This window comes from Apiospora aurea (genome assembly GCF_038362705.1).
Source record: "Apiospora aurea strain CBS 24483 chromosome Unknown utg000010l_segment0_segment0, whole genome shotgun sequence".
Taxonomy (NCBI): domain Eukaryota; kingdom Fungi; phylum Ascomycota; class Sordariomycetes; order Amphisphaeriales; family Apiosporaceae; genus Apiospora; species Apiospora aurea.
Genome location: NW_027117397.1, coordinates 3,122,324 through 3,136,117, shown reverse-complemented (window position 1 = coordinate 3,136,117; position 13,794 = coordinate 3,122,324). Strand labels below are relative to the sequence as shown.

General features: G+C 54.0%; 4 protein-coding genes across 4 annotated transcripts; 2 read left to right on the top strand and 2 right to left on the bottom strand.

Moving 5' to 3' along the window:
• Nucleotides 1–262: 262 nt before the first annotated feature.
• PG986_014942 (SNF2-family ATP dependent chromatin remodeling factor snf21) lies at nucleotides 263–4,789 on the bottom strand (the record flags this gene model as incomplete). Its single annotated transcript, XM_066851164.1, has 3 exons — nucleotides 263–484; nucleotides 543–4,589; nucleotides 4,694–4,789. The coding sequence occupies 3 exons, from the start codon at nucleotides 4,787–4,789 to the stop codon at nucleotides 263–265; spliced, it is 4,365 nt and encodes a 1,454-aa protein (XP_066693402.1).
• Nucleotides 4,790–6,554: 1,765 nt separating this feature from the next.
• PG986_014941 (WD repeat domain-containing protein) lies at nucleotides 6,555–8,297 on the bottom strand (the record flags this gene model as incomplete). Its single annotated transcript, XM_066851163.1, has 1 exon — nucleotides 6,555–8,297. One exon carries the CDS (start codon nucleotides 8,295–8,297, stop codon nucleotides 6,555–6,557), a length of 1,743 nt encoding a protein of 580 aa, XP_066693401.1.
• An 843-nt stretch (nucleotides 8,298–9,140) lies between these two features.
• PG986_014940 (uncharacterized protein) lies at nucleotides 9,141–11,387 on the top strand (the record flags this gene model as incomplete). The annotated part of the gene is made up of 2 exons (XM_066851162.1): nucleotides 9,141–9,966; nucleotides 10,018–11,387. The coding sequence occupies 2 exons, from the start codon at nucleotides 9,141–9,143 to the stop codon at nucleotides 11,385–11,387; spliced, it is 2,196 nt and encodes a 731-aa protein (XP_066693400.1).
• A 1,128-nt stretch (nucleotides 11,388–12,515) lies between these two features.
• Nucleotides 12,516–13,794, top strand: PG986_014939 (uncharacterized protein; the record flags this gene model as incomplete). The annotated part of the gene is made up of 2 exons (XM_066851161.1): nucleotides 12,516–12,976; nucleotides 13,059–13,794. 2 exons carry the CDS (start codon nucleotides 12,516–12,518, stop codon nucleotides 13,792–13,794), a joined length of 1,197 nt encoding a protein of 398 aa, XP_066693399.1.

The window sequence follows — 13,794 nt, the reverse complement described above, 5'->3', positions numbered from 1 at the left end:
AAGTTGTGAGTTTCTGATACACGTACCAATCGTTTCCTCTTTACCGTCGAGGTCCGTTGCCCCTGATGTAGATGAAAAAAAAGCAACCCTAACGCCCCCAACGAATTTTCCGTGTCTTGCAAAGATGTCACAACAGCCTGATATGCAAATTCTCCCCCGACCTTTCCTTGGCAGATCAAAGGAGACCAGAAGTGTAGAAGAAAGTCGCAGGTCTATCGGATTGAATTATGATGCCGCCCAAGAAATTTGTCAGCGGATTTTATTATTCGCCGCCCTGTTCGCTAGGAGCGTCGCTGGCCCCTCCATTGACAGGGGCGACCCCGTTTGTTGATACCAGTTTGATCCGGGTAGGATTCGCCAGCGGCTGGGGGGTTCCGGCACTGGTGGTGGGCGCAGCACTGCTTTCCTTGGCGGAGGGATCCTCCAGCTCGGCCAGCTCTGGATGGTCGCTAAGCGCCTGTTGCGCCTTGGCATTAAAGTAATTCTATTGACCCAAAGTTAGCAAAAGTCCCTCAACGTTTCCATGCTCGTCTTGAACTTACCTCCATGACAATGGCATCCGAGTAAAGTAGACTGCCGTCTTCGTTGTACGTCTTGCAGTTACTGCACATGAGCATGATGTCCTTGCGCATGTCATTGACACTGTTGTACTCCTCCTTCTTGATCTTTGCCATTATCTGGTTCATGCAGATAGGGTTCTGGATGAGAAGGTAGTAGTCGCCGTAGTCACGCTTCGAGGGCAGCTTGATGAAAGGACCAATGATGAGTCGCTTGATAGGCTCGTCGTCCCCATCTTCATCCTTCTCTTCAGGTTCAATGGGGTCGTCGGCCTCTAATGACATCAATCCGTCATAAATGCTGCGTAGAGTCCTTTGCAAGATCTGGCGCGTCTCATGTGGTATGCGAGAGTCATTGCCATTAGTTGCCACCGCCTTGGGCCGTCCGCCGGGCCCACGGCGCTTCTTCGCAGGTGGCTCGCCATCTTCATCTTCCACCCTCCGCTTTTCGATGTTTTTGCTGCCCGGTTTGCGACCTCGCTTCTTCGGTGGTGTCTCAACCTCCTCAGTGGATGCCCTACTAGCGACCGGCGAGTTTGCCCCGGAGGTATTGTTCATCGCGGCCAGGCGCTTGAATCGATTGGTTTCCCGCCTCTCCTTGCGAGCATTTTTTCTCGCCGCGGCGGCCTCCGGCGAATCCTCGTCGTCATCGACAGCCATGAGCCATTGCTCTTCAGTCAGGCCATCATCGTACTTGACGCGAGTACGCTCACGAGCGCCGCGTCCAAGGACCTCTTCCTCCTCTTCAGGCTCAGGGTTACCCTCATTCAGGTAGATATCCGGCAGTTCGTTTTCAGCCATAAGACGGGGCATCTGCTTAGACCCGGGAGCATTGCCGTAAGTCAGGTCCTTGGCTCGCTCCTCATCGAGTTTGTTGAAGAGAGTCAGTTCGTCGTCGTTTCGGGCAAGGATCATATTGAGCTCCTCATCATCCATTTCATCTTGGTCGCCAGTTTCGGCCATATCGGCGGTCTCGAGCAATGTACGCAGCATAGCGTCACGGTCTGTTTCTGAGGACTTGTTATCGAAACGACCAGCCTGAATGACCTTGCCATCCATATCAAGCTTGTACCTGGCGCGCTCCAGAATCTTCTCTTCGACGGAGTTGGAACTGATGAGTCGAAGAATTCGGACCTCGTTCTTCTGACCGATACGATGAGCACGATCCTGAGCCTGCAAATCTTGATGCGGGTTCCAATCAGAATCGTAGATGATGACGGTGTCAGCAGTCTGGAGGTTGAGACCGAGACCACCTGCACGCGTGGACAGCAAGAACATGAAGTAAGGCGAATCAGGAGCGTTGAAAACCCTCAGCAAATCTGATCGATCTTCAGATTTGGTGGTACCATCCAGTCGAAGGAACTGGATGCCGCGGAACCTCAGGAAATCCTCCATGATGTCCATAATGGCAGTCATCTGGAAGAACATGAGAACTCTGTGGCCACTGGCCTTGTACTTGGGGAGAATACGGTCCAAAAGCTCGAATTTGCCAGATGTCCTCCACAGTAAATCGTTGGCCGTACTCAAGGGGTTCATCTGGTTCTCCACTTCGTCGAACACGAAGGGATGGTTGCAGAGCTTCCTGAGCTGCATGATCATGTTGCTCAGACCACGGACCGAGGCCTTTCCGCCCTTGCCGTCGCTCACAGCAATCTTGTTGTGCGTGACCATCTGTTTGTACAGGCGGTTTTGCAGGGCGGAGAACTTGCACTTGATGACCTTCTCGGTCTTGTCGGGCAGATCCTTCTCGACATCCTTCTTCAGGCGTCGCAGCAAGAAGGGTCGCAGAACTTTGTGGAGACGTCGAATGACCAGGATTTGTTCTTCTTCGTTAAGCTCCATCTTGTCCTGACTGCCGGTGTTTGCGAAAGGCGTATTGAACCACTCATCGAACGTCTTGACCGACTTGAAGATGTTCGGCAGGACAAAGTTAAGCATGGCCCATAGCTCACCAAGGTTGTTCTGGAGAGGAGTACCAGTAAGAATGAGGCGGAACCGCGTGCTGTAGTATTGAGATATCGTTGCGCTGAGCTTCGAGTTGGTGTTCTTCATTCGGTGACCTTCGTCGATGATCATGTGGAACCACTTGATCTTACTCAGAACCGGGCGATCCTTGATGATGTACTCGTAAGTCGTAAGCAGGACCTGGAAACGGCCTTGGCGGATCTTATCCTGTTGTTGCTTTCGAGCGTTCGGTGGGCCCTTGTATACAACCTTGGCGACGTCTGGAGCCCACTTCTCGAACTCGAGGTTCCAGTTAGTCAGAGTACTCAGAGGCACAATGACCAGGTACGGGCCGTTTTGCAACTTCTTCTCAATGAGATAGGTGACCAAACTGATGGTCTGGATTGTTTTTCCGAGACCCATTTCATCGGCCAGAATACCATTGAGGTTGTTGTTGTATAATGACAGCATCCACTGCAGACCTTTGATCTGGTACTCTTTGAGGTTACCACCAACGAGCATATCGGCTTGCTGCGTGACTTCCTCTTTAACACGATGGGCCACTGCGTAGTAGTCAATCTTGCGACCGCCGTCTTCATCCTCGCCCTCGTCGACCTCGCTTTCCTCATCTTCGGGAGCCTCGCCGTTACCATGGAGTTCATAGGCTTGTCGTTGCTGTGCCTTGACAGATGAGGCCAGTTGAGCCAAGAAGCCATCGGTCTGTCTGAGCAGATGAGTGATACGCGTATCCTTAGCTTGGTCAAGCAGTTTGAGATAAGCCTCCTCATCGTTGGCCTTCAGGGCCTGCAGACGTTGCTTGGCAGTTCGCTCAATACGCTTCTGTTCCTCCTTTTCGATGTTGAAGTGATGAGAGTACATTGTGCGACCCATCTTGGCGGTTCTGGCTCTAGCCGCATTGGCGCTTTCGAGAATCTCCGACTTGTTGTTCTGTACGGATTGGAGGAAGTCAATGTGCTTCTTCTTTTCACGGTGCTCGCGAGCGTCTCGCTGCTGCTTCTCCAGCTTCTCGGTAATGCGCGCTTCACGAACATTCTGCTTCTTGGTGCGGCGGTATTGACTGCGGTTCGTAGTCATAGCCAGGTTGTCGTAGTGCATCATCTGTCGCCCAACCTTTTCCCGAAGGTTCCTTTGCTTAGCATAGAGACCCAATGCCTTCATTTCAATGATGGCTTTCCGCTTCATGGTGTCATCCGCCTCAATCGTATCTTTGGTCGTGTCCCAGTGGGCGATGTTTCCGGGAAGCGCCTTGAGTTCGGAATACCGCGCACGCATGCGGCTGAAGATGATCTTTTCGCGCTCATGCCGCATTTGTTCCAAGTCAACGCCGGTGGGGAAACAGCTGGGTATAACCAGGCGCTGTTTCCTCTGGCTATGGTCGAAATAGGTGATCTCCCGTCGCAAAAGACCCGACTCGTAAGGCGACTTCACCATCTTATATGTGGGTCCCTTGGGTGCAGGCGGAGCTTCGGGTTCAGCGGGAGTCACATCGGGCCCTACGGACGCAGCCTTGACGGATTCGGGGACAGGAGTCGCGGCCGTAGCAGGGGCAGGCTGAGCTGGAGTAGAGTGCTCAACAACAGCCTGTCTACGTTGGCGCTGGGCACTGAGCGCCTGCTGCACAGCATAGGGGACACCGGCATTCTTCCCAAGGAACTTGAAGGCCTGAATTTGCTGTCTCAACAAACTAAGTTGCTGTTGAGAGAACTGCGAGGCTGAAGATGCCGTTGAAGGCGAGGCCGCAGTCGGTTGAGGTCCTGACGTGGAAGGAAGTGCAGACGCGCCCAGTGCTACTGAACTAGTCGGTTGTGATGGCTGAGGCGCAGGTGTCTGCTGGGCCTGGGATCCGGAAGGTGCTCCATTGACTTGTCCGCCATTGGTGGCATTATGTTGTTGCATTTGTTGTTGATGCTGTTGCTGCTGCTGCATCTGCATTGCCTGCTGCTGTTGTTGTTGGCGGAAGGCATTCTGCATCTGTTGATGTTGCTGGACGTTCACCAGGATCTGGTTGAGCCTCATATACTCGGGATCAGACTTGGGCACACCTCGTTCTTGCATTTGTTTGAAACGCTGTGAACGAATTAGCAAAAGGCGAATTACGACGAAGCAGATGTAACCAGAGTTGAGTTGTTGACGAAGCTCGCCGAGGGAATAAGGGATCAGGGAATACTCACCATGAACATCTCCTTAATCTGTTGGCCATTCATCTGCTGAGGCATACCCTGAGGCCCAGGGTGCTGGACAGCAGGGGGTGCCTGAACCGATGCCATGATCAAGATCCGGCACTTTATTAGTGACCGGTCAAGTGGACTTGTATGGAACTTCGGCTTCGAGCTGTTGTAGGATCGTTGATCACAAGGTCATGACTATTTGCCCCCGAGTGGACTATTTGGGAGAGGTCGCGTTAGCAAAAGAAAAAAGGCCAGTCGCTCAGCTTCCTGCAGGTAAAGAAAAGCAACGAGAACACGATAGCACACTGGCAATGGCAGACTGATGGGGTGAAAAGATAGAACTGGACGCGTCGCAAAAGCTACGGGGTGGGTGAAGTTGCGCCAGGACTTACAATACTATCTCGGCGATCCTAGACAATAGATTTCGGCAGCGCGTAATTGCAACGTATACAGCCAGGGAGCGCAGGCCGGCGAAAGATAATGCAGTTCCAGACGCGACTAAAGCGAAATAAGGGTAGTGGTTGCGATGGGAAAGGGACGAATCGATGGACAAAACGCGCTGTGGAGACTAGAAAGCGAGCGCGGGTGTGGTAGTTGGTGGTGGTAGTGTGTCGGATGGGCTTCGCAAATAGTAAGAGGACGTGGGACGCGGAGGGCGGATTGGGAGTTCAGAAAACCGCCGCGTCGAAAAAGTCGGTAGAAGGGCCGGTCGGGTGGTGCAAAAGTGCCGGAAAACGAAGGTTGCTGCCTCTTCCCGATGGTTGTCGATGGATTTAGAGGGGGATAGGCGATGCGGCTCGTTTTTTGGATGCGCGACCGATTGATGGCGTGGAGTGAGATGGTTTGATGTGAGAGACGAACCTGGGGAGCCTTTGCCAAATTTGCTGGCTGGGAACACTGACCACTGCCGACTGCCTGAAATTGGGAAGCGTGCCAAGTGTGTTTTGAGCGCAATGCTCGCCTGGTGGTCCGTGATCTCGGAAACACTATACTCCGAGTGGATCTGGCATCTGGTGTGGAGACGTATCACTGGTAGAGCAGCCAATCAGAATTAGACGCTGCTCTCAGATCCAGCAGCCATGCTTCATCGTGGCTCAGGTCGAATTGCTTGCTTTCCATTGAAGACAGGTAACACTTACATTCAATGAGGGTTTATGTAAAAGATGAATGTCGCTGTTGCAGCTCTTGTCAATAACACGATGTGAATGTAGGCTGAAAAAAAAGTAAAGAGTTGGTTTGATTCAAAAGGCCTCTCTGGCCGTGTTGGGCTGCGAGCGCGCTATGGCTGGCCGTTTCGCAAAGCAGCTCTTTGTCCCGCAGTAGCAAGCAATCGCCGTCAGTCAGTCAGTGAGTTCCTTTTTCAGCATCCAACCCCAAAGCTTATTGGCAGTATAACCTAGGCGTTGGAACAAGATCGTCAAGCAATGCGCTCCTCGTTTCATTGGTCGATCTGATCCCAGTCCCCTTGTTGCGCACTTACATTTAGAGGACGCATACCACGTATGACGGAAAGCTTCCCATCTTTTATGCTTAAACGCTGCTGTCCTACCAGGACGCGTCTCCACAGCTTTTGGAGGCTAAAGTAAGATTATACGCGCATGATTAGTTACGACTGCCTGGCGGTTTCCGCATCAAGACATGACGTCCCTAATTGGACCCATGTAACCACGTAGATCCAGACAATTCATCGCGGCAGTCGAGGCCTTGCCGCCTGCCCAACGCCAGGGGTGCGAACGCCTGCCCCGAGCACACCCTATTGCTGGCCAGCCTGGGCTTTCTTGGCCCATACTTGTACTAGGCAGGCCGGCAGGCAAAGCCACCAGGAACGCTCTCTCGTAATACCGCTGTTTACCCCTCCAGCTTTTCACCGCTTGACCCGTTTCTTGTCAGGGCCCTCATCCTCATCGTCGCTCACCTCCGCGTATTGAGTCACAGGCTGCGTATCCGCATAGGCGCCAGTAAACTTTGGGTCTTTCTTGGCCAGATCTGCATATTTGAGCAGTGCTTCTCGGGGGTCTTCGTACAACATCTTGCTGAGCGGGATATTTTCGCTAACATGCTTGGAGTCCGGTTGATTGCGCATGAAGGGTGTGATCTGTTGGACTTGGGGTCTTCGGGGATCTTTCGATCGGCCCGAAGCAGTAACACCGGCTTTTCGCGAGCCCGAAAGTGCGCCAGGAGCCACGATCGCGTCGCCTGAAAGACCAAGGGACTGGTCCGTGGTGAACTCCGGATTGTCATCGACGTGTCGTTTCTTCGGTGCCCTCGACATGACATCTTTGGCACCACGCGTTGACATATTGGGGTTGTATAGAATGTGTGTTTCACCGTTGGCAGAACCAGTGACGATTTGATTGATCTTGGGGTGCCAGTTCACGGTGACCAGCGGCTTGCCAGGAGTGACGGGAGTTGTATATTCCGAACTCAAGTTTCCTGGATTGAGGATATGCAAATGACCGGTGCTCGAACCAGTGATGATGCTGGCCGAATTGGGTCCGTATTTGATATTCGTCATCGGGTAGTGATCCGATGTCGACGGATGGTCAACAGTGACAAGAGGCTCCTTGAATTTGCGAGTATCCCATAACTTGACCAGGTTGTCACCGCCGCGAGTCACAACCATGCGACCATCGGAGCTGATGTCGACTCCGCCAGTCCATGTGTTGGCTTTATGTGCGTCTCTGATCTCGGCAGCAGGCCGTGACCAGGGGCCATTTCCACTCCACATGACCAATGTGCCATCCAAAGCTGCCGACACCAGGACGTTGCTTCCACCTTGGGCCGGTGCTCCCCAAGCCACTGCGGTCATTCTCGATCTGCCTGCAACGCCGAGGGCCTTGGACTTGAAGACCAATACTTCTTTCTGACAGCGTTTGTTGTTGATATCCCAGATGCGCAACGTGCTATCTGTTCCTGCCGTAACGCACAGGTTCTTGTCCGAGGGGTGCCAGGTACCGGTGGTGATTTCCGATACGTGTCCCTTCGTATTATTCATATCCCGCAGGTACATGTCGCCCTTGACGAACTCGGTGATAACGTCGCCGTCTCGAGACAGGATCTTGGCTTGGGGGTGTGCTGATATACATAGAAACATGCTTCCGGCAAGAGGGTTGAACTCGACATGATGAATCGGATGCGCCTCAGATGCAGCTGAAGCCTTGGTCTGGTAGGGATCGACACTCCGGAAAGCGCGGATAGTGGTGGGAGTCATGGAGGCGAAGTCGTGCAGCTTCACAGTACAGTCGATAGATCCTGACACCAGTCTGCCGCCGGCCGGGTCCAGGGATACTGAAGTGACTGCGCGGTCGTGTGTCTTGATGACCATTTCATGCGAAGTGGGATATTCGTCCTCGTCCTCGCTGTCATCTGAGTCGTCGTCGTCATCGTCGCTATCCTTCCCAGCATCTGAGCTCGATTCGGGTCGCTGCTGGATCTCCTTCCCCTTCTCTAGCTGTGGCTTTTCTGTTGGTCGCTTACTGCGCTCGAGCTGGGCGGAAATGTCAGCCTCTTTGGATTTCTTGCCGAAAGAGGTCGGTAGGAAGGCGCGCATGGGGTCATCTTCGGCCAGGTCTGGACCTTCGACCTGAAATTCGTCGTCGTCGCTCATCTCGGTCAAATGATGGTCGATGATGGGTAGCGCGGCTGGTCGAAGAGAAGATCGTAGACAGCGATCACGAGGCTGAAGGAAACGAAGCTTACCGCAGATGTTACGTTAGTGGCTTGTGGTTTAGGCGCAGGTTCGTGTCACAGTGTTACCCCACCCAGCCATTCCCAAGCCTAACCTAGCAAAGCCTGGAGATGGCTTGGATGGAGCGCGCAAAGGGCCAGCAGCATGAACTAAAACCCACCCACCGTGTGAGGCGCTTCAGTGCGCTTCAGTGACAGCAGTGGTACGCCAAGCCATGATACGACTGGTTAATGACGGAGGATCGCTTGTATCGGCATTCGGCAGGGCCTGGAGAACCACTATTTCTTTGGAGCACCCCCCAAAAGACCCTCTAATCGTTAATGCCCGCGATTCATGTCCGAGTTGACGGGTTACCTACCATCATTATCAAATCCAAGGGACCAATAGCTTCACAGTCGCTTTTTGTTACCCACTCTACAACTCCCTCCCTCGATAGATATCTCAGAAGTTCACAGCGAAACGCCTCCCTCTCGTGTGCTCAACTTTCTATACCTCACTATTTCGCGAGAGAGAGAAGGAAAAAAAAACCAGAAAATCTCCTGATGCCAAAGGGTCGAGCGGTTTCCCCCTAGCAATGCAACTTTCCAACGCGTTTCCAAGTCCAAGTCGTCACATATGGTTACGCGAGCCTCTCCGGTTTATCTAGAGAGCGGCCTGCTTCGGCAGCTCACCTCGGAAGCGCGCCCCAACCACCCCCTCCTGTACTGAAAGTCCCACGATCGCGACTCAGGCGAGAGGTTCTGGTGTAGCCGACCCTTCACGATGCCGGTCATGCCGAAAAGCTACGATGCGAGCTGGGCCCTCGCAGGCTCGGGCGACAACGGCGACAACGACAACTCGGGCCCGAGGATTGGAAACTGGAGTTCCTTGATTGGCATCATCACGTCCATTGTCGGAAACATCCTGATCGCATTGGCCTTGAATGTCCAGAGGTATTCGCACATCAAGTTGCAGAAGCGCAAAACAGAAGCAAGGGAAAGGGCGAAAGAGGCTTTGCGGAGAGCCCAGAATGGCGGCGGGCGAAACGGATACGGCGCAATCAACGACTCGATCGCAGACTCTGATCATGACGCCGGCGAAGAAGATGACGTCTTGGAATCGCGCCCTCTGATGCATTCGACCGACTCGGGCGACTCGTCGTGGAGCGGCACGTCCGCCGACGAGAAGGAAGTCGCGTCAACATATCTCAAGTCACCATCATGGTGGCTGGGCCAGGTGCTCATGACGGTGGGAGAGATGGGCAACTTTCTCGCGTACGGTTTTGCGCCGGCTTCTATCGTGTCGCCTCTTGGGGTCGTGGCCTTGATATCCAACTGCGTCATAGCACCGCTCTTCTTTGGCGAGATCTTCCGGGCCCGGGACTTCTGGGGTGTCGTCATCGCTGTTGGAGGCGCTGTAACCGTTGTGCTGAGCGCGAAACAAGAGGAAACGAAACTAGAGCCTCATGACGTGTGGGACGCTATTACCACGATGGAATTCGAGATTTACATGGGTGTATCCATCTTCTTGATCATTGTTCTGATGTGGGCCAGTCCCAGATACGGCAACCGTAGCATCCTCATTGATCTGGGTCTGGTTGGACTATTCGGTAAGTCCACACTCATTGCTTGCTGTTTGGAGATATACTAACACGAAGCAGGGGGCTACACGGCGCTTACCACGAAGGGCGTTTCCTCTATGCTGTCCTCGACTCTTTGGAGGGCATTCGCAACCCCAGTCACCTACGGTCTACTTGTCGTCCTACTGAGCACGGCAGTGATGCAGGTTCGCTACGTGAACAAAGCACTTCAACGGTTTGATTCGACTCAAGTCATTCCCATCCAGTTTGTCTTGTTTACTCTTTCTGTAATCATTGGAAGTGCGATCCTGTACCGCGACTTTGAGCGTACTACCTTGCAGCAAGGCATTAAGTTCATCGGGGGCTGCGTCCTGACATTTTTCGGCGTTTTTCTTATTACCAGCGGCCGGCCCCACCATGACGACGAGGATGAACTGTCGGACGACGAAAACATCGAAGAAACCATCGGCCTGACGGAACAAGAGACCAATGGCGATCGTTCGGCGAAGCCAAGCAACCACCGCCGAGCAAGAAGCAGCGTTTCGAGCACTGTTTCTTCCCGCCACTCTTCTAGGCGAGCCTCGCGGATTAGTTTTGCCGAGTCAGAGGTGAATAACCCCTTGAACTCTGTATTGCATAACACAGGCGTGCCCTCCTCAAGGAAGCCGGAAGGTTCAGTGTCTCGGACCTCGTTACCCTTGGAATCCTCACCATTACTCAATAACCCCTGGCGGAACTCGGTGGAGGACCGCCCACCACATCCCGGCTTCATGCCGACGTTTTCGGACGATAGTGTTGTTACGATACACTCGGCTACCTCGACGAATACTGATCCGTCGCCCACTACTGGATTCGGGGCCGCGCCTTCCACAACAACTTACCCTACTACGAATACACCATCAGAGAGACCTACAACGCCGCGGCCTTCATTCTCATCGTCTAGACCCCACAGTCATCATTTCTCGAATACGATTATGTCGCCCTCGCCACTCTCCTCGACCATCACGGCAGTAGTGGCCGATACGCTACTACGCGATGACCACACCATGCCTCGGCGGAAGTCGATCCGGCGGTTGCGGCCGACGATCAGATCTAGTCTATTCGTCTCCCAGGATGAGGACGATCTGGAGGCGCAAGAGTCGGGTGCCCTGCGGCCCACAGCAACAGAACCGAACCTGTTGCATAGCACTGCACCGACGACGCCATCTGCCGGGGCTGTGGCGGACCCGATGATGGCGGCCGGGGAACGACAAGGGCTCCGCGGGCGTGCTCGTAGTGTTAGCAACACCCTGGGCGACTTCTTCGGCCGTAAGAGCAAGCGGCGCAACACAAACCCTGAGACTAGCTCGAGCGGCAATAGCCCAGCCGGCGAACGTGTGGCACCGATAACAACGACGACAGCAGCTGATAACTCGGGGCCAGGATCACAGCGGGGTGGTGCCACCTCCTAAAAAGAGGGCGTGCTGTGGAAGAGGAGGGAGTAGAATCGCGGGCTTTTACATGTAGGAAAAAGACCTATTGCACTTGTCATTTGAGGCGCGGGCTATGCTATAGCCACATCCTGTTTTGTTTGAGAGCGTTCAGAGACTTGCATTGGATAGGCGTTCAAGTGTTTCCCTCTTTTTCTGGTCTAATTGTATGAGAGAGCTTGTTCCCACTATACTGTTAATACCCCTCGATCGTCGTCTGAGCTCTTCTTCTGAGCCAGCGGGCGACCGCCTTATAGAATTTTACCACTACAAAGAAAGATCAATCAATCGTATATGAACTCGCAAAACGACGTTGTCCATCTCCCTCGTATAAGATGAAATTCCCCAGACTGTTTGTTCTCGATACAGACCAAGGTCAGCAGCAGCATGCCGAATACCCATCTTCGCCCTTACTTGGTGATCCGCCAAGCTCGCAGGCGGTCCAATGGGGAGGAGTCTGCTTGCCGCTACCCGACTTGGCATATGCACGTTGCTGGGATGATAGCTCGACAATGACGATGGTTGATGTAGGATTTCCACCTCCCACAGCGAAACAAGTGAAAACCGGCCGCGCGGCGAATAACCACCACCAACACCACCACCATTCTGTTACTGCTACTGCTACTGCTGCTGCTGCTGGTATGCGATGCGGGTGCACCACCCCAAGGCCCGGCCAACCTCTCTCCCCCAGAGTGGGAATCGGGGCTTATGGTTGGTACAACGTTCGCATATTGTCGCTTGTATTACTCTCTGTCGGTTCTTCTTGTTTTTGTTTGGCGAACCTGTTTCCAATTCAGTAACGTCACGCACGTAGGCCAAGGGTTTGCTTGCTTTTGCTTCCCGATATATAGGTTCTCAATAACACCCTGATGCCGCTATACAGTATTTGGCAGGCCAGGGAAACCCTTTAGATCTCCACACTCAAATACATACTGCATACATACTCTTCCGTTCATCACTTGCATTTGCATTAGTGTGCTCTGCAGATCGAAACTATCATAAAGAAGAAGAAAAAAAAGAAAAGTGAAGGTCTTATTATCACCGTCACCCACTGTGACTTCTCTCCTGCTACGGCAGTTCCCAACACTGTTACACAGCTTGTCAACAAACATGGCCGACATAGCCTCAACCCTGGCCCCGGCCATGAGCTCCATGGCGGCGACGGCGGCAGCCCCTCCGGCACCGACGCCATCCGCCGTCTACACGCCCGACCCGGCCTGCCTGGACCCGTCCAACAGCGCCAACTACTGGGCCGTGACGACGAGCTGCGACCTGTCCGACATCCCCTTGGGGAACCCGTACAACTCCTCGCCCTACCCGGACTGGCTGCACTGCACCGTCCCCATGTTCGGCGCGCCCGGCTACGGCAACCCGCAGGCCGCGTCCTGCCTCGCGGGCGGGCCGGGCTACCCCGGCGCCGCGGCCCAGGGAGAGGAGCCCAAGACGTACTACGAGGGCTGTCCCGTCGGGTACGCCCCGGCGGCCGTGAGCTCGAGGCCGGGTTATGATGTTTACAGCTATACCGAGGGGAGCTTTGATATCAGCTACTACCAGACAACGTGTTGCCCTACGTACGTCTTTCACTTGCCACTTTTTTGGATCTCATTCTAAATACCATCTCTTCGCTTTGCTAACCCGTGTATGCACATGTAGTGTCTACCCCTTCCAAGCCCGCACCCTAGGCCAAGGCCAAAGCACCAGCACCTCGCACGACGGGACCTGGTACTCGGTCTACGTGTACCCAATGCCGGACTGCTACGCGACCTCCATCAAAGCGCTCTCGGGCGGCAAAGAGCTGCTCATGCAGATGACGTCCAACACGCAACCGTGGGACAAAAAACGGCGACAGGAAGGAACAGCAGCGGCGCCGGAACCGACGACCTGGAATTACGAGAACGGCACCCTGTACGCCCTGCCGCAGATCATGGGCCACACCGTCTTCATGGGCACGCACACGTGCTACGAGGACTGCTCGACCTGGATGCAGCACTACTACCCGGACGGGACGGGGGCGCCCGGCGAGCGCCATACGGAGACGGGCGAGAGAAGGATGCCGCGGCCGTCCGAGACGGAAGGCGGGGGAGAGAATAATTCTCCTGCTCCTACTGCTGCTGCTACTAATGAAGGAGGAGGTGGCAGCAGCGAAGAGAGCAACCCTGCCCCTTCACCTACAGCTACTGCTACCGAGTCAGGGGGATCAGGGTCGGAATCGAGTGGTGACGATGGTATCGAAATTATCGAGCCTGAGGACCCTTCCGATAAAGAATCCCCCAACTCCCAGTCACCTGACGTCTCATTGGCATCGCGCATACGAGGCGGAATCAGTGTAGGGAGCTGTAGCATTGTGGCCTTGATGATTCCTTTGTTGGTAGCGACTCTAGTTCTGTAG